At 42.7% G+C, this 24,628-nt stretch overlaps 1 protein-coding gene and 1 long non-coding RNA gene across 4 annotated transcripts; one reads left to right on the top strand and one right to left on the bottom strand.

Moving 5' to 3' along the window:
• Positions 1 to 767: 767 nt before the first annotated feature.
• Positions 768 to 24,613, top strand: LOC122664444 (probable transcriptional regulator SLK2). Of its 3 annotated transcripts, none has more exons than XM_043860257.1 (11): positions 768 to 861; positions 1,634 to 2,670; positions 2,722 to 2,865; positions 3,065 to 3,196; positions 3,445 to 3,493; positions 13,682 to 13,896; positions 13,986 to 14,054; positions 15,682 to 15,782; positions 22,688 to 22,781; positions 22,882 to 22,951; positions 23,555 to 24,613. In XM_043860257.1, exons 2-11 carry the CDS (start codon positions 1,891 to 1,893, stop codon positions 24,541 to 24,543), a joined length of 2,643 nt encoding a protein of 880 aa, XP_043716192.1. In that variant the 5' UTR covers positions 768 to 861; positions 1,634 to 1,890; the 3' UTR covers positions 24,544 to 24,613. The 3 variants fall into 3 exon arrangements, with proteins under 3 accessions (XP_043716192.1, XP_043716191.1, XP_043716190.1); XM_043860256.1 differs by having other exon boundaries at positions 1,634 to 2,673; positions 2,719 to 2,865; XM_043860255.1 differs by having other exon boundaries at positions 1,634 to 2,865.
• On the bottom strand, positions 14,702 to 20,794 carry LOC122664446. The gene is made up of 3 exons (XR_006333338.1): positions 20,784 to 20,794; positions 16,835 to 16,840; positions 14,702 to 14,832 (listed from the first exon to the last, which is right to left on the bottom strand). It is a non-coding gene; the product is annotated as an uncharacterized LOC122664446 (long non-coding RNA).
• Positions 24,614 to 24,628: the final 15 nt, after the last annotated feature.

The raw sequence follows: 24,628 nt of genomic DNA, 5'->3' as shown, positions 1-24,628 counted from the left end.
TCACTGGGAAGAAAGAATGTCAATGTAAGCTCAACGATTGCCCTGTATGGGAGGGTGTGGAAAAGAATCTCCACTTCAACGGAGGATCTTTTTCTATATATAAATTTTGGAAAAGAGAATGCTATTTAAGCGTGTGTGGTATGCTATCCTTGCACCAGGCATAAGGGCGGATGAAATGACTGCGCCCTTGGGAAATCCATCTTCAATGGGACCATGACGATCAATTCGTCCTCCCTTATGTCTGGGCGCAGAGGGAGCGCAGCACAGACAACCAGGTATCTTTCTCCCATATTTTTTTGGATGAAACTTTTTCTGTATATATAATTCACGACAGAAAAAAGCCTGAATAACGTATGCAAGAATAATAGAAAAATTGAATAAGTGCACAGGTTGCATTGGCAGGAGCCACAAGAGAGGTTGATTCCATCATCTACCCGTCCAACGTGGCAAATCCAACGGTTTCTGTCATCCAAAGTCTTCGTCAACAAAAAGTCCAATATGGTAAAACTAAACCCCACTCACGGCAATATCTTTAAGCCTCTCACAGACTCTATAGGCGGAAACGAAACGGATAGGGGCCCCACACAGTTCAGCGACAGGGCTGCTCAGCTCTCCTCGCAACCGCTCGATCTTTGCAAAGGCAACGTGGCTGTGCGGACGCTTGAATCGCGTCTCATGTCACAACCGGAGAGAGCCGGTACAGGTAAGGTTGTCGACCGGTGCAGCCAGTCACTACCTCGCTGCAATTCCCGCGAAGTATATAATAAGCACCGTCGAACTCCGCTGCGATGAGGTTGTTCCGGAGAAAACAAGACGAGACGAATGCTTAGCTTTGTCCAGCTCGATTCTCACTTCTCTACGGTCGGTATTATTTTTATTTCCTTATTTGCCCCTCCATTTTCGTCTTTCCTTCTGTAATTTTGATCCCAATTCTTTCTGTATTAGGATTTTGAAGTTGCTTTGAGCCACTCTCCGACAATTCGAAAAATTGTTTTTTTTTTTTTTCCCTTTATTTGTTTCTCTCCTAATAATTTGCCGTCTTCTTTTTCACTTTGATCTTATAGCTTATTGTTTTCTGGGATTAAACTGAGATAGATTGATGGTTCTTGAGTTGGATTTGGACTAGAATTCCAAAAGTTTCAGGTTTGATTACGCGGTTGTTGATTTGTAGTCACCGAGTTTGATTTCTTGCGGAATTTTGAATGTATTTGGTGAAGTTAAGCTTTAAGCTGTAGGATGCTGAGACTTTTATGTATTTTCTTGAACAACTGAATGTGAGATCTCTCATCAGCTCTTCAAGTAGTAATTCTGGGTTTTAACTCTTAACCTTTCTTTTTTTTCCTTCTTTTCTTAACATCTTTGTTGGAAGTTGTGTAAGTAGAAAAATTAGGGTTTGTTTTTGGAATGGTTAGGGTTTTGATTTGCATTTCGTGCTTTTAACTTGAGAATGCTTTTTGTTTACCTTGTTCATGTTTCGTGGTCGTGATACGGTCGAGGTGGTTTTGAGTTTCCTCCTTTCTCGCTATGTTTTTGTTAATCTTCTTTTATATCTGTTATAGTTGGTGTCTTGCCTGTCTTCGTGTCTTTGTTTATTAACTGTACTGTTCTCACACGGAATTTGAAAACTGAGCAGACTTCTGTAACGATTTTGTTGGACTCGAGCTCATAGATTCACGCTCTACCTCTGGTGGTACCACATCGGCGATAAAGTAATAGTGGATCTGTCTCCCCGGAGTATTTTTCCGTGGGTCGTGTTCGATTTAAGTGGCCTTATTGGGGTTTCTTTATGGTGGTTCATTTGCTAATTATTCACGAGGGCTTTTAGGGCTGGCTCTGGAGAGTTACTTGGATTCCAGCCACCAGTCTGGGGTGCCCCTTGTGGCACCGTCCATGGTGGCTGGAGACATAGCGCAGTCATCCTCGAGCTCTGGCATCTTTTTCCAAGGTGATGGGCAGTCTCAAATCCCATTGAACTCACACTTGAATTCATCTTTGGGGAACTCGGCAAATTCAATTTCAAGAGGGCGTTCGAATTTGGGTCCCGTCTCTGGGGACATGAATCGGACTGTCTTAAACAGCGCAGCAAACTCCGGTCCAAGTGTTGGGGCAAGTTCATTGGTGACAGACGCCAACTCTGGACTTTCAGGTGGTCCTCATTTGCAGAGAAGTGCAAGCATAAACACAGACTCTTACTTACGCCCACCTGCGTCACCAATGTCATTCTCCTCTAATAATATAAGCATTTCAGGCTCTTCTGTGATTGATGGGTCCTCTATGGTTCAGCAGGGCTCTTATCAAGAGCAGGGTTCACAACAAGTACGGCAGAGGCAGCAGCATCAAGGGGCTTCCTCTGCTACATCCCAACCTCCAGCTCAATCGAGTCCAGTTTCTGTTCCTAGTGGCCCACAGGTACCCAGCTCCTTGACCCAGGAGCCAAATAATATATCCCAGATGCATAAGAAACCCAGACATGATATTAGGCAAGAACATATTTTGCAGCAGCAGGTTTATCAACAGTTACTGCAGAGACCAGATTTGATTGGTCACAATCCACAATTACAAGCTATGCTTCAGCAGCAGAGACTACGGCAGCAACAGCGGCAGCAGCAACAGCAACAACAACTTATGCTGTCTCTGCCACAGATGCAGCGAACCCACTTGCAGCAGCAGCAGCAGCAGCAACAACAACAACAACAGCTGCAGCAACAACAACAACACCAACAGCAACAGCAACAGCAACAGCTAAGACACCATCTTCAACAACAGGGCTTGCAGTCCGTATCTGCCATGAAGCGCCCTTATGAGAATGGCATATGTTCTCGTAAGCTAATGCAATACATATACCATCATCGTCATCGCCCATCGGTGAGTTAATAGTTTTGTTGCCCAAGTTTGTTTTATGTACTTAATTAACTATGATGCTCTCTTTGATATTATGTTTCTTTTTCCTGTCTCAATATTTGTATGAGTTGTTTTTCCGTTGTTAGCTATTCAGCCATTGTTTTATATGGGAAGTTCTAACCCTCCTGTGCCTCACTTTCTTCTCCCCCCCCCCCCCCCCCAGGACAATAGCATAGTCTATTGGAGGAAATTTGTTGCAGAATATTTTGCTCCTCGCTCAAAGAAAAGGTGGTGTTTATCGTTATATGATAATGTTGGACATCATGCCCTTGGTGTTTTCCCCCAGGCAGCTATGGTCAGCAGTGGATACTATTTCTTTTAATTAGTAACGGATATTTCATATTCATTTTTCTTACTTAGTTACTTGCATATGCTATTTACGTTTGTGTTGATAGGGTTTCTATGCATCCATGCATGTTCCCTTTTATTTGCATTGGTTTTATACATCTATTTCTCCCCCCCCCCTTCATTCTGTTACTTTTCTCAACTTCATCCTTTTTGGATTGACTCACTAGTGGAAACTTTTGTCATTACTTGTTTTAGGATTCGTGGCATTGTGACGTATGTGGTTCTAAATCTGGAAGGGGATTTGGTAAGTAGACAATAAGTATTTTAATCTGGCATACTTCTTTTAGATGATTTTGTCTTGTTCTTTTGATCAAATAATATTAGGATTGTAACATATATAGCTCCTTATGTTTTAAGTTTTTACCTAAAATTTTTAGGGGTTATTTAGTGATACATGCTCTAGGTAATGATGTAATTTTCAAATTCATATTCTTTTAGCCTGTTATTCATGTTCATGGCCTGAGGAAATGAAAATTTGAACACTTCCACTCTGCTTGCCGACTGTAAGGGCGAATTTAGGTAAGCAATCTCTCATCCAAACCTTAATCCCAATCCCAATCCCAATCCCAATCCCTACTAGATGAGCCAAAGGGAAATCTGCAATAATTCATTTCCTATATATGTAGTTTCTGTATGGGAAACAAATCCCTTTGAAATTCTCATCAATTCAAAGGAAAAACCGCAATGACCCATTCCCAAGTATGGTTCTCTTTGGAAATTCTCATAAGTTCTTATTGTGTTTCTGGGTTTTTATTTTTATTTTTGGTGAGAAACAACTCCGTTTGATAAATGAAGCCTGAAGGTGCGGGGCTGTGCAGTGGTGAGAGAGGGAGGGGTTGCAGCAGTAGAACAAGGGTGTTGCCAATGGCAGCGGTCGAGGGGTGGGGTTGCACAGAGTGGGTGGGTTGCAGCGTTGGTTGAGAGATGCAAGCAGTGGGTTGCAATGGTGAGAGGGGGAGATGCAACTGTGCGGTGGCAATGTAGGAGAGATAAAACTGTGGATGGATTGAACAGAATGAGATGTTTCTCATATAATCTAACGGTCAAGAAGATGCTTGTTTGTAAATTCCATTATATACTGCTAGTGTGTAGATCCCTCTCCCATTTTATGGTGTCTAGCTTTTTCTGCATTTTCGGTTCATTATTTTTAACATTTTTCGAAAATTTTGGTCAAGAGTCTATTTGGGCCTACTTTCAAGAGTTCTATGGGTTACTTTGTAATAATCCCACCCCAGTTTGACTGATTGTGATGCAGATAAGTCGCCTAAAGGGCTTATTCTTATCAAGGATTCAAGGATAGAACTTGATCTAAAATTTTGGGGAATTCTATTGGCCTCATTTGATTTAATTTCAGTTCTACTATTCTTCTGATGCCAGATCAAAGAAGGGTCTTCTATGGTGGGCTTAAGAGAGAGAATAATAGAAGAAGGATGAGAAGATAAGGGGTTGTTCCAGGGCTGTGTACAGTAACTTAGAAGAAGAGAGGAGAGGGGAGGGAGAGGAGACCACAATCACTTTCAAAAAATAATTTCTATTCCATCATTCAACTATCCTCCGTATTGGATTACAACGCTATTTATAAAAATTTTTAAAAAAGATTCGTAATTAAACTCAAAGACTGAAAAGGAAGGAAATCTAAATCTGCTATTAACGACTCTAACTAGGACCCAATGCTCGAAACTAACTCTAATTCTACAACTCCTGCATTAAAAGAAATTATAAAATAATTCAAATTCCTAAATCAAACCAATCCTACTGAACCCAAAAACCAATTGAACTTGGTTCGATCTTGGGTTATCAACTGTATTCAAGCCTACCCATGGAAGCGCTGCTGCATCAATTCCCCCAGTTTAGAGAAAAATTCGACCTTAAGTTTTGTAAAACGAGAGAATCAACACCACTTGAACGGCATCTACAACATCGACTTTGATGGGCTGATGATCCATCGCATCTCATAATCAATCTTTACGATCTTCTGATGGTTGTTAGCAAACAACATCTCTTCGATGAGAATCTGATCGTGGGCTTTCACAATTGAAATCGGACCGTTGATCAATTCTTCAATTGCAACCTTGATCAGACTGTTCACTTTAGCTTGATCGTCACTTTCGTTGTCCACCTTTGAACTACCTTCTGAAGATTCTATCATGCTTGACACCTTATCATAGAAGATATTATTATTGGCAAGCTCCCGACAATCTGTCTTTGAATCAAGAAGTGTTGTTTGCAATTTGCAGAAACCATTTCTAATCGAAAGGATCAAATCATATTGATCAACCTCCATGATGTAGCCTCAGGTTTGGCTCTGATACCAAATTACCAAGTTGATGCAGATCAAAGAAGGATCGGCTATGATGGGCTTAAGAGAGAGAACAATAGAAGAAGAGAAGATTAAGGGGCTGTTCTGGGGCTTTGAACAGTAACTTAGAAGAAAAGAGAGGAGAGAGAAAAGAGGGGAGGGAGAGGAGACCACAATATCACTTTCAAAAAATAACTTCTATTCCATCATACAACTGTCTTCCGTATTGGATTACAAGGCTATTTATAAAAAACTAAGACAAAGGCTCGTAATTAGACTCAAAAGACTGAAAAAGAAAGGAAATCTAAATCTTCTATTAACGACTCTAACTAGGAACAGCCAGAAAAAACTCTTAACTCTATGACTCCAGCAATAAAAAAAATTATATAATAATTCAAATCCCTAAATCAAGCCAATTCTACTGCACCCAAAAACCAATTGAACTCGGTTCTCGATCTGGGTTCTCAACGGGGGTTCAAGCCAACCCATGGAAGCGCTCCTGCATCATCTTCACTATTCTTCTTAGATGTCCTGAGTTGAAATTTTCTAGTTACTCTCATATTTTACTTATTCAATCACTCTCATCTTTTGAATGTTGTTATTATTCATTGTGAGGGTTAGAAGCTAATAAGCTACTACTAAGCCTAGTCCTGTATTCCTACCTTGTACCCACATTTTAGGTCCATTAAAGTGCCCCATTACAAAGATAACTCATGGAATCAAAGGCCCAATACATACATAACCCAACCCAAGGCTTACTTCTACTAAAAATAAGCCCTTTAGGTGACTTATCTGCATCAGATTGCTCCCAAGCCCATTTCAAAAAGTCAAATTTGACCCATTTTATAGGGGAAGCCTTGAGCATGAGACCTTCTCTACAACATTTGTAAAACCTAAACACTATGCAAACTATAGCTCTTGAACTTGGGATACTTTTATATACGTATCTAAATCCAACTAAGCTTTTAAACCATGTAGTGGATGGAAATTATTGAGGGCCTAACTTTGATAGTGGTACTGCTCATGCTGGAAGAAGGCCAGTCTCCCTCAATAGTGAGGAAAATACAAGAAATCAAAATCTCACAATGGGACACTATGCCACATTTCCTTGACTTACCATCCTATGCCTTGCCAACGTAGTCTGCTAAATCATGTGCAGACCGCAGTCTGCATTGGAACTAAAAAGTCACTTGAGAAGCCAAGTGTCTGATATGTCAAGGAAGTGTGCAAACTTCCAAAGCCAATCCTTATTATCCTCAACCAAGATATGAAACATGATGTGTTACCTTAAAATAATGGGAGAGAAACCTTCCTTAGCAGCAAATTGGGCCCTAGCTGAAGTGCTAAAAGTGTGACTTTGGCCGAATTTTCCTCCCTGATAGGGCCTGAAAAAAACCTCGACACTTACCGTTGGTGTACTCAAACACCCCATATTCTATGGGGTCCTGGGTCCCTCTGCAGAATCGATCAGATCTGATGACTCTGATTGTCCTGCAAGTAATGGGTCCGATGATGGAATAGAAGAGATCTCAATCTGACGGCTGGAAGTGGGCCAGATCTGATCTCAAAATTAACGGTCAGATTTTCCACCGAGTACAACAACAACAAACTTAGCCTTATTCCAACTTAATGGGGTCGGCTACATGGATCCAAACAAAACAAAGTAGGGAAAACAGAGTTTAAACCTAAAAGGGGAAGAAAGTATGGAAAAGAGGGATGGGGAAAGTGGTGAGAAATGAAGAAAAGAGAAAGACTAATGAAAAATGGGATATAAATAGAAAGATGAAAGATAGTAAGAGGAAAGAGACACAGCCCAACACGACAGGAGATTCTTAGCTACTTGGGGTCTGCGACATAGATCCTTGCCCTCAAATAGGCTCTGTCCGAGGTCATACTTGGTACAAGACCTAGACTATGCATGCCCTTCCTTACCACTTCTCCTATGGTCATTTTAGGTCTGCCCCTAGCTCTTTTAGCTCCTTCAATCGAAATCATATCACTCCTCCTTACTGGGGTGTCCCTAAGCCTCCATTGAATATGACTATACCACCTTAAACGACTCTCTCTCAGCTTTTTACTGATTGGGGCAACCCAAGTCTGCTCTTGTATGTTCATTTCGTACTTTATCCGTCCTTGTTTTTCCATACATCCATCTTAACATCCTCATTTCTGCTACACAAAGCTTATCAATATGACACTTCTTAATTGCCCCAACATTCTGCCCCATATATCATGGCCGGTTGAACAACAGTCCTATAGAACTGTTGAGGGGTGAGAAGTTAGGGAGTTTAAATCTTAAATAGCTTACGATGGAAGGAAGGAAGGAAAGAAGGAAGAGGGGAGTGAATGAGATGCGCTGTCCCACTGAAGGAGGAGGAAAGAAAGGAAGTTGTGATTGGAGTGAAGAGGATAAAATCCTCCTTAAAATTATGTTCTAGAGCTGAACAAATTAATAAAAAGGGAGAGAAGAAGAAATAAGTAAACCATGGGGAAGGAAAGAGGAAAGAGGAAAGTGAAGGAGATCTCTTACCGTGGGGATGAGAGAGAAGGTTAGCTCATAAGGGAAGTGTAAACAAGAGGGAGGAATGAGAAATAAAAAAGAGTGAGACAAGAAATAAAGAAGACAGAAAAACTTCATCCATAGCTGACAACAAACCAAATTAATTCCTTCAATTTCAATCTTTTGGGGGGGGGGGGTTGTGTGTTGATTACATTATTTATAGAAATTGAAATAAAATAACCTAGATTGACTCAATTACCAAGACTTTCCTAACTAGACCACTAATTAGGACTGTAACTTTCTGAAACTAAAAGAACTGAGGATAAGATTGATCCCTGCAATATGAAACCCACTGATAAAATAAGAATTTTCGTGCACCCATTTGCAACCCCAAATTTTGGGTCTTATATTTCAGCCCATTACAACAATAAATGCTAAAACTAAAGCCCAACCTGAACCTATACCAAAACCTCGTCCAAATTTAAACCAAGCCTTAAATCGGGCCTGCATTAATTCCTATTAAGTGTCCATCAAAATTCAGCTTCATGAAATCTGCAGGAGTAGACATCCAAGAAAATTTTACATTCTCGGACCAAACATTGAAAGAATAATTAGCTCTCAATCTCTGAAAGTTAACTGGAATCTGTTTGTGCCTGGTGGACGACCTTAACCATGGCTTCCTGAATGACCTGCCTTGAAGAGTATATATCCCAAAATAGTCTAGCATTATGCTGCTGCTGTATGCTCCACAAAACCAACTCTCCAAAGAAATCTTCCCCTGGCATGTGTCTTTTTTTTTTGATTCCTATGAATTTGGGTTTGATGCCTGATTGGGAATGATACAACATCTAAAGGAAAGTGATATAGATTTGGTACCTTCTAGCTATGCTGAGATTCTACTTGAGGTGTATGTACGATGCTCCCCGCAGGAGAATTTCTAGTTAGTGCACTCCTATGCTGGCCTACGAGTGAAAAAATGCCTATTACCCAGTGCTGGTCCCTCCTATGCGTAGCCTGGGAGGGGCGAGTTTTGAGGCTGGCCTACAAGTAAAAAAAGGGCCATTACCCAGTGCTGGTCCCACCTATGTGGGGTCCTGGGAGGGGTGAGTTTGGAGGCTGGCCTACAAGTGAAGAGGAGGGAATTCGACCAGGCTTTTTCGTATTAGTGAAGTTGTAATGGAGTTTTGGCTTCTTATTGTTGGGGGTTGTCAGTTGTAATAACTAATTAGTAAGTTTATGAAGCCTTAACGGGGGGCCAAGTGGTCTACATAAATTATGTGCTATGTTTTTTTAGAAAAAAAAACGCTGCCTGGTCACGTGGTTCCTATGCCCAGACACAGGAGCATAGTAAAATCCTATCAATGTTGATGCCCCTGCTTGTCCTTTCATTGGCCCCCGCGTTGGTGCATGGGCTACACTACCAGACAGCGATATCTTGCCCCTTTTTTTTAAGGATCTTTGTTTTCATCAGTAGAAGTGGGAGTTGGCAAGTTTTAGTCATAGTTGGAGTATGATTCTCGTTAGTTATGGAGATTTAAGTTTATGTAAGTTGGTCTGTACGTTGCCCATAGTGTAATGTTGATTATTTAGTGCAGAAATTTTGGCTATTCTTGCTATTCCTATTCCCACTGTTTATGCTGTTCTCTTCTCTATGCATCCTACTTTTACTGGGGACATTACAAATGAGATTCTACATCGTAGTCTGTTACTCTCATTCATTAAAAGGTTTTGGAGAGACTAACTATGTTGTAATGGTAGAGGGGAATTCAATCATTCATTGATGGCAGAGCCAAAAGTGAGCATGGCACTGAGGGGTGTTTCGACCAGTAGGAGCAGAAACACCTATTTCCAGTGGTTGGCCTGTGCCGGATTTTGACCTGAGGCATGAATTCATAGGCAGGGGGCGGTGCCGGTGGGGGGGTTAACGTCAGCCCAGCCTATGGATACGTGTCTGGTGGAGGGATGATGTCCACACTCTTTGCTTCGGGAGTCACCATCAAAATTTTGGGGGTCTTGGTCCCCACATGATATGTTCATTGATTGAGTTAATGGTCTTTGTTCTGGGTGACTCCAAGTTGAACCAGTCTGACCTTGATATCGGGAAAGGGTCAGGTTATGGTCCGGGGAAGGGTTTAGGCATTCCGGTTCACTTGGTTTAAAACCTATCTTCATACAAATTATGTAAACAAAATCTAATGTACACAAGGTAAGAAAATCAAATACTAATTTATATAAGGAAAGTTCAGAAACTTACTTCAATCCAGCTGCGTTGCATAAGGAAGGTTAGTGGACACCAATATACATACCAATACCAAAGATACTAAAACTTAAAGGATAAAAGCTGGGTACGCAAGCGCTGGCCCGGGGGGGGGGGGAGAGGAAAAGTCCCCCCTGCCCCTCCCATCACAGCCCTCCACATTGGTTGAGCCACTAGCTCCAGGTAAGCTAGCAGCATGCCCAACCTGTGCCCAAAAGGCAAGAAACCCTAAGTAGGTTTTACATGGAAGGCAATCTAACCTAATACGGAATGCTAACTAAGTGTATGCAATAATTATGGTAATGCATGAAAATGCCTATTTTAGATGTAGGTACAGTGGCATGTTCATATAATTTTTATGCTTTTTGGAAACTAAATGAGTCGAAATAATGGTCAAATGACCAAAATGACGTTGCATGCAATGCAATAATGCATGGATATTGTTCAGGAAAATTACTACAATTTTGGGAAATAAGATCTAAATATGATATACTGTAAGAATAACAGTGGGTTTTTGTTTTGGGAATTGATATATTTCCGAATTTGGGAAATAAGATCTAATTTAAGTGAAGTGTTCCTATTGGTTAATAGGTCCTTAAATCCTATTGGTTAGTATGGAATCTTCTTTTAAATTAGTTGTTTTAAGTTAGATTCTTTTAACTTAAGTTAGTAGGGTTAAATAGGTCTTTTTACTGTTTAAGTTATTAGTTTAGTTTTAATTCTTTCCCTTCCACGATCTTGTGAAGGAGAAGTCATTAACTTGTATTAGGATTTGGCATGAAGCCATATTATAAATAAAGTCAATCGTGGAGGCTCCCCCCACATTGAATTTTGAAGGAAAAAAAGACTGTTTTGGCTGCTGCCGATTGCTGCTGCTGTTCTTGCTCCTTTGTGAGTGTATATCCTTGTGGATCTCAAGGTGGATAGGGTGGGTGGACTCCTACGACTCCTTGCATTGAGAAGATCGGGAGGTTCCTTCAATTTTCAAGCTGCTGCCGGTGGATTCCTGCTGTAAGTTTGAAGTTTAATTTTCTGTTCCATCCATTCTTCTTCCCCCCATTCGATCCCTCTTATTTTCTGTTTGAATTTGTAAAACCCTAGATCATCTAAGCCCTATCCAGCAACAACCCCTTATCAGAATCTTACCAAATTCTGATCACAGCTTCCCCTCCATCAGTCCTACACTCGAACTGAACTGTTGTCCCAAATTCTCACTCAAATCCTAGTTCTACAAAACCCTATTAAAACCCCAAACCCTAGAATCCTGATCTCATACTTCCAGCCATTCAAATCCAAGCCCCTTCCACTCGAACCTCCCTCCTACACATCTGAACACTCGACCCTAACCCTGGTTCAGATTCCCATTATAAATCCTAGTTTTGATTACTTTACTGTTTGCCTAAAACCCAAAACCCTAACCCTAAAATTCTGGAAATTGAATCTTGTTTCAAAACTTGTTAAAATCTGTTTTAATAGCTTTCCCAAAGCCTGTCTATTAAAATCAGATATACATTACCCCATTCCCCCATACCTATCCCTAGAATTTAACCTAAAAACCCTAATTCTGCCCAGCCAAACCAGCAGCCTTATTAGATCCTATTACTTGGCCTCTAGTGGGATTTTGTCTCCTATGTAGAGCTACATTAGGCCTACCCTCTATGGGAAGAATATGAAACAGAACTAAAAATCCAAAACTCGGTGGGATAATGCATGAAACCCTTATGAATCTATTGCAAAACAGAAACCACCAAAACTACATGGTTAGATGTATGAAATTTCGAAACCCTGATTCTAGAATTTTGAAAACTACCTACATGTGCTCCATGAAACCCTAAGGTCAGTGGATAAAAGTTACGAAAAGTATGACAATGTCTAAATTAATGAGGATCATACTCCAAAAATCAGACCTGAATTCTATCAGTTCATGGAATTAAAAATAAAACACGCGTGATCCTGCAACCCGACTGGACAGCAGCCTTACCCTTAACATGATCACATGATGGCTGCTAAACGGCGAATATACAAGGTTGCTGGAATGTAAAGGAGCAAAGAGGAGGTCGATACCTTTGATATGCAACCCTCCTAGGGTTTTGAGATGCCTAGAACTCAGGCAGTGAGTTCTCAAACTAGGACAAGGAGTAGGGAAGTAGTCAAGTGTCTAGGGTTTTCACCCATCATGCTACTCACTCTTCCCTCTTCACTGGTTGTGTAGCTTGCACTTGGCTTCTTAGGGATTTAGTGTGCTTTAGAATTGGGGGGGGGGGGGTAGGGCCAGAATTTAAGTGTTGAGGCCCCCCTTCCACTAGGTATGGTAAGTTAATGGTAGTAAGTAGTAAGCCACTACCACCATTAACATGATCACATGATGGCTGCTAAATGGCGAATATACAAGGTTGCTGGAATGCAAAGGAGAAAGAGGATGTTGATGTCTTTGATATGCAACTCTTCTAGGGTTTGGGGACGCCTAGAACTCAGGCAGTGAGCTCTCAAACTAGGACAAGGAGAAGCGAAGTAGGCCACAAAGGGGAAAGGTGAAAAACCATCCATGGATGAAGGGTGAATATACACCAAATGAAGGGGGGAGATGGCAATATTCATAGGCCACAAAGGAGAAAGGTGGTAGTAATTCACCACCACCCCCAGATTTAGGGTTTTAGATTCAAGGGTTAGGATTAGCCCACCCAAGGATGGAAACTCCTCACAAGGAAGGTGATGATTTTGTAGTGCGCAACAATAGCCCTAGGATGAGTTAGGTGGGGATTCAAGGTCCAAATTAGGCGTTACATTTTTTTGGAAAAAAAACACATTTGGAAGAAAAAAACTGTGCATGATCTGCACATGGTTTACTAAGATCATGCACACACAACGGGAGCTGCCCTTGGTGGCTCCAAAATGGAGCTGGGCGGCTCCTACTAGAGTCACCTAGGCTGCTGTGGGAGCCGCTTATGCAGCTCCCCAAGCTACCCCAGGCTTCCAAAAATCGCCCTTGGTGCTGAGGCGGTGGCCCCATCCACTAGGCAGGGCCTGAATTAGAATCAGTAATGAAAGCAATATCTAATGACTTCTTATTTGTTATCATTATCGAACTGTGTTATATCACAAGAGATAACTACTTTATTGTGTGGTATATACCAAAGGTTGGCGGAACTTCCCCAAGTAATGCTCACAAACCAAGGCCAATCTACAAAAACAGCAAATCATCAATTTGCTCCCTAAAGCTCCACTATTAACATCTTACCTTTAATGTTACATTCACGTTCACTATTTAATTGTTGGCTGGAATGCATGCTTTCCAAAGAACTTTCTTATTATAATCTGATTTTTATGGTCGATATATGTTTCTTTTTTGTCTTGTTTCTATTTGGCTTTTGAACAGAGGCAACTTTTGAAGTTCTTCCCCGGCTTAATAAAATCAAATTCGACAGTGGTGTTATCGATGAGCTTTTATTTGTGGACCTGCCGCGCGAATGTAGGTTTCCTTCAGGATTAATGATGCTGGAATATGGGAAAGCAGTTCAAGAGAGTGTTTATGACCAACTTCGTGTTGTTCGTGAGGGTCATCTTCGTATAATATTCACTCCTGATCTGAAAGTAAAGACATTATTACACACTCTATAGTAATGGATTTATTTTATTGGCATATTGTTTGACCTCTTACACCAGTGACTCATTCTATCCAGATATTGTCTTGGGAATTCTGTGCACGGCGTCATGAGGAACTTTTGCCTCGTAGACTGGTAACACCACAGGTACTTATGTTTGTTACTTGCAATTTATTTCTTAATGGAGTGCCCAAATAATCAAAAGGTGGTTGTGGTATGACTCATAGCAAATTCAAATTCGATGTAACTGCCTCTACACGTTTTTAAAGCTAAAAACTAGAAAGCTTAGCCAGGCTCAGTAATTTAATTCCTTTTATGTGGTTGAAGGGACAAGGAAAGGCCAAAATGTCATTCATTTCTGATTCATAGCTGACCAGAGGATATTAATACGCATAAAATAATTACTTGAAAAAAAATTCCACTTTAAAACTAATTTGGGTAAGGCTGCATCGAGGGAATTTTAAGAGTATTTTTATTAGTGTCTGATGTAGGGTAGATTTTCAGATGGGTCATGTGTTTTATGGGAAGTAGACCAATGGATCTCCTAGTACCAAGCAGAGGACCTTAAAATCGTCACAGTTGCAAGAGGCTAGAGTGTAGAGACAAATTGGCTGCAACCTTGAAATCTGGTGGTTTCTTTATCATATTCTCTGTAGGGCGTTCATGTGTGAATACATCACCCAGTAGGCCAGTAATGTGGTACTGATGTGTGTGATCAGTCACCAACATAACAGGACCAAAATAGAGCAGGAAAAGTCCAGATCTAGGTAAAATTTAATAACTCCAAATCCACAACTCAGAGCAGGAGATCCTCCTGGTCAGGTGCTATTTTATAAGCCTAAAAGAGATGCTGAAAATATTACCAAGATCCAAGGTTGGATCTGCTTGTGTGGACAATTCCTAGTGTCAGTAGGAGGATTCAAAACTCCACTTTTGGGCCTTATATTTCAACCCATTAAATACCAAAAACTAAACCCCAACCCAGATGTATACTAAAACCTAGCCTATATTTAAACCGAGCCTTAAACCATGCCTGCATTAAAGGCCCATGTTGAGCCTGCTGGTTCTTTTGGCCCTTCTCTGATACGCCTTCAGTTCTGCATCACCCAGTGTTGGGTTCTGTATACACATCGTCAGTATAGTCATAAAGACTTTTAGAGAAGAGAGTAAAATTGATAGGTTCCTCACCCCTGGAGCATGTAGGGAGGCTTGTAGTAAATCATATATAGATCATGATGAATTTAGTGTTGGTCAAACTTTCCTTAACATATTGGATTTGGAGATGTTTTTTATTTATTTATTTATTTTTTTTGAGGGGGGGGGGGAGGGAGTAATTAGTAGACTTCTGGGACGTTTCCTCTTAAGATTTTGACTTTGGAATCAGTGTCAATTTCTGGTTACCCCAGAACTGGAAGTTGTCAGATTTCGTAGTCTTCATGGTCCCCCACCCCTCTCCGGGTGCTCGTGCTTGTTTAGTGTTGTCTAATATTGGCCAAAGTTAGATTACACAAACCATGTGATTTTTTCAGTTTGTTTGTCATCAGACAAGTGGTAGTATCTCAAGTGCTTTTCTGTTTTCGTCTTCCAGTGGCTTACTGTTTATATTCTCTGGAACCTTGGTGGACTTGTTGGGTCTTTTCTTCATTATTATCTTCTAACCATAGGCTTTCTACACAATTCATACACTTCTATTTGAATGAATTATACTGTTATTGATTAATTGTTGACACTGTAGTATGATCTTGTAAATTGAAAAATGTCTTCACACTTGCAGGTGAACCAGTTACTACAGGTTGCACAGAAATATCAAAATAGTGTTACTGAAAGTGGATCTGCTGGGCTGTCAACTCAGGATTTGCAGACAAACTGCAATATGTGAGTGAATGAAGCATTTTGTATCTCCACTTTTCCAGCTAAGGTTTTATATGTATATCAATAAATAATTTTTTTTGGGAGTGGGAGGGGGAGGGGGAGGGGGGGGGGAAGGGCTTGGTTCTATTTGCAGGAGCTGGTTGACTTGTATCTGTTGGAACATATTGTACTTTTTCATCACAAAGTTTACTTTTATTCTCACCTTTAGTAGGAGAGAGATTTTCAAATTTTGTATGATTTGAACAACTAATAGTAAATTGGTCCAATTGCTGTTAACTGTGGCATGTGAGGAAATTCTTTGGAGCCTTTTTTTTTTTTTGGTGAATAAAATATCATTACCATAAACCCCAAAAGAGGGGAAAGAGGGAGGGGGGGAATATATAAGGCTCAAGCCCTAAGAAGACGGGCCATGAGATTGCAAAAGAGAAACATCTAAACCCCAGGATACAACAATGTGCCTTTTCTTAGGGTATCAACAAGAGATCTATGGGGAAGCATGTCGAGCTTGGAAATAACATTGAAGAAGATGGCTTTCCAAATCATGTCTATTGAGTGAAAATTGAAGGTCCATCTTCGGAGATTCTTCTCCATCCAAATGTGAGATATAGCAGCCCCAAACATAAGCTTGCCGGTGGTATTAGAGATCGTACTTCCCGAAAACACTCTACCCAACCAAAGCCACTCCTTGGTGAAGGGAAGAGGTCTCCTACTACGGTGCCAAATGGAGTGGGCTAAGGGGCAGGAGGAAAAAAGGTGGTTGACATACTCATTACCATTCCAGCAAAGAACACATGGGGGGGGGGGAACAAGGATGTGGCAGTGGAGGAGGAATGATTGGGTGGGGAAGCAAAGGGTTCTCCAAGCGTTAAAGCTATGGCAAGGGGGATGTGGCCTTTGAACCAAACTATGTTGGACCAGGGGACAGGGGGGCATGGTGTTTGACAAAGTCCCAAGCTGAGGAAGAGATTAAATTCCCTTAGGGGAGGGGAGCCAAGTAACCTTGTCCAAGAGAGAGGGGTTTGAAAGGGGGGGGGGAGAGGAGGGGGGAGAGACACCTAGACCTTGGTGAGATAAGGGGGAAAGGGGGTGGGGACCAGGATCCTAGGGAGATGATTGTGGAGGGGCAGATAAAGGAATACCAGAGGAGTAAACCGAACGGGCACCATTGATATTGTAAAGCACTCCTAGGGGATGCCAGGGATTCAGCCAAAGGGAGATAGAAGTCCCATCAGCGACCACTGAGGAGGTAGTTGTAAGGGCTAAGGGGCGGAGGAGAAGGATTTTGTGCCGAACCCAGGAGGGATCTGCGGGTTGGGAACTGTCCAAATGGAGTCATTTTTAAGGAGATAGGAGTAGACCCAATTGACCCAGATAGAGTCATGCTTGGTGGAAAGCTTCCAAATTAGCTTAAGGATGCCAACAATATTATAGTCGCGGATCCTACAGATGCCAAGACCTCCTTTAGATTTTGGGAGACAGGTAGCTGCCCAACTAATCGGATGAAGGAATTTGGAAGATACCACACCAGTAGAAGTAGGAGGATTGAAGGATTGAAGGATTGATCTAAAACTCAATCCTACCTACGAAGGAAAGGAGTTTGCCCTTCCAAAGTTGAGTCTTTTACGGATAAGGTCCAACATAGGGGTGTAGTTATGACTAGTCAGTCTGCCAGGGATCAAAGTAAGGCCAAGGTATTTCACAGGAAGGGAGACTAAGGAAAATCTTGTTAGGCGGAGGATTGTATCCTTGTCCGTATTAGAGACACCTGATAGAAAATATTGGACTTCAGGAGTTTGATTTAGAGACCAGAGAGACTCTCGAAGAGCTGCACGGAGGACATAATGGAAGAGATAAAGGGGGAAGAAGCCTTTGAGAAGATAATGAGATCATCAGCAAATGCGAGATGGGAAAGGTTGAGACCTTTGCACTTAGGGATTGGGGAGATGAGGTGTTGGTCAGTTTTTGCCTGAATGCTTCTAGAGAGGACTTCAAGAGTAAGGGAGAAGAGGAAAGGAGAGAGGGGGCATCCTTAGCGGATTCCAACTTTGGAAGGGACGAAAACGGCAAGGAAGCCATTGACAATGACCGAGAAGAAAGGGGAGGAGATGCAATATTGGATCCAGTGGACAAAACAGGGGGAAGGACATTTGGGTCAAGACATCACAAATGAAATCCCAACGCAAGGAGTCAAATGCCTTGTGGATGTTAATTTTCATAAGGGCGGTTGGGGAGTGCAATTTACGATCGAAACCCCGAACGATTTCCAAGCAGAGGAGGATTTTATCAACAATGCTTTTATCGGAAAGAAAGTCGATTGATTGGGGTTGACAAAAGAAGAGACTACAAGCTGTAGTTGATTTGACAAGATTTTGGCAATGCATTTTTAGAGGAGATTATCGAGGGAGATAGGTTTGAAGTCACACAAGGAGGAGGCTCCCTCTTTCTTTGGGATGAGGCAAAGAAAAGTTTGGTTTATCTTGGGTAGCTGGCTGGGATTAAAGAAAAAGCTACGAATAGCTTTGATAAGCCCCTTGTTAGGATGAGAAGAATCCCATACTGAATCCATCAGGGCTAGGAGCCCTATTGGATTTATGGGAAGTAACCGCTTTGAGAGTTTCTTCCTCAGAGGGAATAGATTGGAGGGAGTCAAGGAGAGAGGGAGGGGGGACAACTTTATTGATAAGATCAGGGGGGAACGGGGTGGGGGTGGGGGTAGGGGTGGGGGAGGACAAAAGAGGGAGTAGGAGATGGCTTCCATCTTGATATCATGAACAACCTTGATTGGGGAACAATTCCGAGCGAGGAGCATGGAAATAGAATTATAGTTTGAACATGCTTTCATGGATTGGTGAAAGTATGATGACTTAGAATAAAAAAACTCAAGCCATTTGATATGGGATTTTTTGCGGAGGAAGCTCTCTTCTTGGGAGGAGAGCTCTAGAGAGGCATTTTTCCTCTTCGGCTAGCAAAGGGTTGAGCATGTTAGATTGGAGCTGGGATTGGACAAGAGAGAGACAAGTGTGGCAAGAGGCCACTTGGGAGGAAATGTTACCGAAGGTAGATGAATTCCAAGCTTTAAGGGCTTCTTTAGAATTACGAAGCTATTTTTGCGAAAGCGAGGAGAGGAAGGGAGAAACAGTGGATGGATTTAAGGAGGGAGAGATCAGACTAAAGAGGGAGCAGGTCAATTGCTCGATTAAAGGCATATAAGATCGAAAGGGAGAAGGATAATAGGGAGTTGGGGAGGGAGAGTTGAAGATGGAGAAGTCGTGGGGAGGAGGGGATAGAGATGTTGATTTTGGACGGGTCCCATAGAATCCAGTTGTAATTGGAAAGAAAGGACCAAGAGGGAGAAATTGATGAAGCAATGCGGGGAGCATTCTCCTGAAGGACAAGGGTTTCAAGAAGGGCACAAAAGAAAGAGCAGGTAGATTTGATAAGGGCTCTAATGTCGGCATGCTTGGCTAGGGAATTAAGTCCCCTAACATTCCAAATGAATCCAGAAGACATGGGAAATTAAATAGGGGTGAGCATTGGCCTCCGAGGGGGAAGGATTTTGTATCTCCTACGGGAGTAGGCAATCAACGAGCGCCAGGAGGGGGCCATAGGGAGAGGGATCGAGGCAATGAGGGTAAAGCCAATAGGGGAATGACTAGGCCCCCAAGGGAATATGTAACCAAAATGAAGGGGGGGGGGAAGAGTCGTGGATGGGGGAGGTAAGGGTCTCACAAGACTGGGTGACTGTTGGGGGGGAGAAATCCTTGCAGACAGAGGCCTGGAGTCACCATCCTGGAAAGGGGAAGGGAGGCTGAGGGGCTGTCGGTTCAGGGGGTGATGTTGGTCTTGGTTCAAAAGGGGGTTAGGAAAGAGATGGGATTGGGTCTAGGATGGGCCAGGGGAAGTTAGTGCTTGGGAAGGGAAGAGATGGGGTTGGGCCACGGGTAATTAGTACATGGGTTGGGCCTAGGGGTTGAGAGGGCTGGAGCTTGGGTTGGGCCAGGGCCAGGGCAAGTTAGTGCTTGGAAAGGGAAGAGATCGGTATGGGCCAGGTGTAATTAGTGCATGGGTTGGGCCCAAGGGTCGAGAGGGCAAGGGTTGGTCGTGGGTTAGTAAGAGCATGGGTAGGGCCAGGGTTAGTTAGGGTGATGCTTGGGTCATGGGTATTCAGAGCTTGGGTTGGGCTTGGATTAGATAGTGTTTGGAAAGAGGAGAGGGATGAGTTAGGGGTTGTCTCAGGTAGAAGTGGCCACGTGGGGGGTGTAGGACCAGGGTCAAGGGGAAAACTAGGGTTAAGATGGGGTTTGGGGTTAGAAGAAGGAAAAAAAGTGCAAGAGGGGGTAGGTAGAAGGGGAGGAAGGGGAATGGCGTGAGGAGTAGGTTACGGACGGCGTTGAAGTAACCCATGCCATACTCCCAGGAAAAGCTTGAACGGCCTTCAACAAAAGGGTACCGTTACCCGAAACCGACATAGCTGGGTAGGTAGAGAATACCTAGGGGCGTGAGACAACTCTCTCTAAGGAACTCGGCCAAATAGCCCCGTAACTTTGGGAGAAGGGGTGCCTCCTCACAAAGCGGGTTGCAGTGACCAGGCCTGGGCGACTGTGTACCAAAAACACAGGTCTCCGCAAAGTCACTGAGTATCTGTTGATACGAAGTATTCCGGCGATCCCCACAATCCGAGTCCGAGCTGTTGGAATTGGAATAAGTTCGGCGGCGGATCACGAATCTTGGCGATCTTCTATATCTAATGAATGGAAACTTCGTTTTGAAATCATCTGCCTTGCACCCACACCTCGAGTATATGGTTCAACAGGAACCAAACGGGTGATGTTGCCAGGTTACAGAGCTTGAAGCAAGGGGGGCTACCTTCATGGGAGCGACATATTCGGCTAGAGTGGTGTACAGTTTGCAATGGTAGAGGAGCCAGAGATCCAGGAGCCAGTGTATCGATGTTGCCAGAGGAGCAATGGCAGCTTGGAGGACCCGTGAAGTTGAAGAAGAAACTATCAACAAATAGGTTGGAGGGCTGATTAAGGAGATCGACTGCGATAGCGATTGCACCAGGGATGAAGACTGCAACTGCGACAAAGCCAGATCTTGCGAGAGAGAAACCAATGGTCCATGTGGAGCATGGAGGATCGATGTTTCAAGTGGACGAGGAAGTAGGGATGCTTCGTTGTTCGAACCCAGCTCGGGAATTGTTTAAGAGCATTAAGGTTGACCAGGAGGCGAGCCGGAAGCTGGTTGTTCTTTGAGGCGGCGATGGCGATGGCGATAGCGGCTGCAGGACTTCTTCCGGCCATGGCTAGGGTTCTCGGGAGGATCCAGGGGAGCATGAACCCAAGCAGCCTTTTACGGAGACCTCAAAGATATCGTGCTGAGCATCAGCAGTAATAGGAGCCACTGATGAAGGGATATGCGATTTAGTCTGAGCACCAGTAGAGACATCAGGGACTTCCATCGATGGCTGTGAAGCAAGGGGAGCCTTACTGGAGCAGGATTTGGAGTGGTGACTGAAGATCTTGCAGTGGATGCAGTGTGGGGGAAGCCAATCATACCGTATGGATTGCTCAAAGCTAAACCCATCATCTTCGACAATGGTAATGGATGATTGGGGGGGGGGATCAGCAAAGATATCGACACAAATCCTTGCAAAGGTGAGACAGTCCATCCTTTTAGTGTGCAGATCTGAGTAGAGAGGAAAACCGGTGACTGAGCCAATAATACAGACATTCAGGGCTCCAATAGTGAAGGGGAAGGCCAGGTAGAGCAACCCACAGGGGAATAGAGCTGAGGTCGACCTTGTGGAGTTGCAGGTCAGGGTCCCACTGGCGGAGGAAGATAGGTTTGTCACCAACAAGCCATGGAGCTTCATCTAGAACACTAGCTTTGGCATCTTCGTAGAGAACTTGGAGATGAACATTCCGTTGTCAAGCAGGTATGTATCCATGGAACCTTGAGCTTTCCATGGTTTGGTTAGTGATGATTTTACAATATTGAAAGATGTTATGGGGCCAAGGAAAACATGACAAGACTTCCATTTAGCTATTTCTGGAGCGAGAAGAGCTTGAGAACAGAGAGCAACCTTCAAGAGAAGGTTTGACGAAGTGAAGAGAGAGACCAGAGCGAGAGGAAGAAGAGGGTGAAGAGAAAAGAAGACCATGGTTTAGGGTCAGAAGCTGGGGGGGGGGGTTTGATGGAGTGTCGGAGATGGGAGAGATGGGGAGGAGTACATGGCTCATCAAGGTCAGAAGCTCAAAAACGATTTCTCTTGAATCAAGTCCCTACTTTCTCAAAAACGATTTCCCTTGAATCAAGTTGTTTCCCAACAGAAACTACATGAATTATACTTTGGAGCTTTAATATAGTGCATTTTCATGTAGTTTCTGTTAGGAAACAGAAAATGGGGACTTGATTCAAGTGTTAGAAAATACACATACGAATCCATTTTGCATGCCAAACAAATGTGGAAATCTGCAATATATCTGAACAACCAATTTTTCCCCCTCAGTAAGAACATAAACTTGAAGAAACTTGTTCTTGTTTGACAGTTGTGTTGTCATAACTGTTCTCCTTAGCTCTCAACTCCCTCAGATCTTAGAAAGATTTTAATGATTTGCAATTGCGTAGAGGTCAAGTTTTATATTGTAGCCTTACCAAAGGGGTTCTGTATTTTGTTTAGTTAATCAGCACATAGCATATTGCTTGTGGTTGTTTACATTTACAGTTTCCTGGTTGGTCCTTACGAGTGAGGGTGTTCCATATTTGCTCTCTGTGGATTCCATTTTTCTCTTGGATATGCTATTTAGTTCCTACATGTTCTGAGAGTGGAATTTTGACTGTGGATGTGAACCTAATGTTGAGTCTGGTTTCTTCTCTGTTCCCCACTTCTCTTTTTTAAATGTTAGGTTCCTGACAGCTGGGCAGCAGCTAGCTAAGAATTTGGAGTTACAGTCTCTGAATGACTTGGGATTTTCCAAAAGATATGTCCGGTGCTTGCAGGTATCTTGTGATGTTATATGATGTATTTCCCCTTGACTCTGATGTTTATTCCATCTTTCTATTGAACTCTTCCTATATGCCTGTTTTTGCCTGTTTACAGATATCTGAAGTTGTAAATAGTATGAAAGACATGATAGATTTCAGCCGGGAGCACAATATTGGACCTATTGGTAATTCTCTTACCGCTATTATTATATATTTTTATGTGCTAAGCAAAATTTGGATGGCAAACAGGCAATCATCCATCTGTGGTCATCCTTCCATTACTTTTTACTTTCATGGCAACTGTACAATAGCAGTATCTTGAGTTTCAAATTAAATAGTTCCTCAATAAGAAAAACAAGGTCTGTTTTCTTGTACTGAAGTTTGACAATATAGTTGTTTAGACTTGGAAGAGCATATGGCTTAACAAGTTCTATTGTAGGACTTAAAATTGCTCTTTAAAACATGCACAATAAAGTATGTCCTGCACTTAAACCGTCTTTTGAAGGAATTGTTTCGATTGCCATTTCCTCGTGAATGTGAAACTAGTCCATGGCTATTTCCTCTCGGAAATAAAAAGGTCCATGGTTTCTACTAGGAGGTTCTTATGTTCCTAAACAAATGTAGGCATCCTCTTGTTCAATGCTCTAGGCATTTGGTTTTCTGACTGTTTCTTAGTGAATTTATGGTTGGTGCAGAAGGCCTTTTTGAACCTCAAAGATTGTGAGTATAGATGTTTATGAATATTGTCATTCCCATTCCCATCTCAAAAGATGACTCCATATTTGCAGAGAGTTTGAAGAACTATCCTCGACAGGCTGCTGCAGCCAAGTTGCAGATGCAAAAGATGCAGGAAATGGAGCAGCTAGCAAGTGCTCAAGGTCTGCCTACAGACCGTAACATGCTCAGTAAGCTAATGGCAATGCATCCAAATCCATTGAACAATCACATGAACAGCAACCATATGGTTGGCGGTGGAGTCTTGAATAGTTCAGCACAGGCTGTCGTTGCCCTGAGCAATTACCAGAACTTGCTTAGACAGAATTCTATGAATTCAAACTCTAATGTTCTACAACAGGAGGAAGCTTCTAGTTCCTTGAGTGGTTCTAACCAGCCACAGTCTTCTCCGTTCCAAGGCACTGGGTCTTTGCCTTCAGTATCCATGCAGAGTGTACCAGTCAATGGCTTGGCAAATCCCCATCAGCAGCAGTCGCTGAATGCTAGCAATAACCTAGTCATCCAACAGAGCCATCCTCAATCCTCGCAAGCCAACAAGAGCTTACCACCGCACATGATCCAGCAGCTGTTGCAGGAGATGATTAATAATGGTGCTGGAGTACAACAGCAGCTGCCACAGCCACCATCACAGCAGCAACAACCATCACAACAGGTCCATGGAGGGCAGAGTGCGAATGGGAGTGTGGGGGACGATGTGTTCCATAGTGTCAATGGAGCTGCAGGTGTTGGATTGCAAATGCGGGCTGGGGGCACCGGTATGGTCAGTACAGGGGGGTTTGGGAACAACTCTGTCGTAACCCTTGCTTCCAACGCATCTCCTGGTTCTGTGGGGATGGCTCCAAACAGGAGTAACAGTTTCAAGGCTGCCTCCAACAGCAACTGCTCTGGGGTTGGTGGAAACAACAGCTATAATCAGAGAGCACATGATTTGCCCCAGAATCTACGTCTGCCAGAAATGGTCCAGGATATATCTCATGAATTCACGGAAAATGGAGTTTTCAAGAGTGAACCCAGGGACATGGACTATGGGTGGAAGGCTTGACTGACCAAGTAAATATTTATTGTTGGGAAAGTAACCCTATCAAGTAGTTTGTACAGGAGCTTGAAAGTCTCGTCTTTTTTGTCCC

The sequence above is a fragment of the Telopea speciosissima genome, chromosome 6 (assembly GCF_018873765.1).
Source record: "Telopea speciosissima isolate NSW1024214 ecotype Mountain lineage chromosome 6, Tspe_v1, whole genome shotgun sequence".
NCBI lineage: Eukaryota > Viridiplantae > Streptophyta > Magnoliopsida > Proteales > Proteaceae > Telopea > Telopea speciosissima.
The sequence above is the reverse complement of the archived record's forward strand: the minus strand, read 5'-3'. Positions and strand labels throughout refer to the sequence as shown.

Coding starts and splice junctions, on each gene's coding strand:
- LOC122664444 (XM_043860255.1), top strand. CDS start 1,891: ATGGTGGCTGGAGACATAGCGCAGTCATCCTCGAGCTCTGGCATCTTT. Junction 2,866..3,064: donor ATCATCGTCATCGCCCATCG/GTGAGTTAATAG, acceptor CCCCCCCCCCAG/GACAATAGCATAGTCTATTG. Junction 3,494..13,681: donor TAAATCTGGAAGGGGATTTG/GTAAGTAGACAA, acceptor GCTTTTGAACAG/AGGCAACTTTTGAAGTTCTT.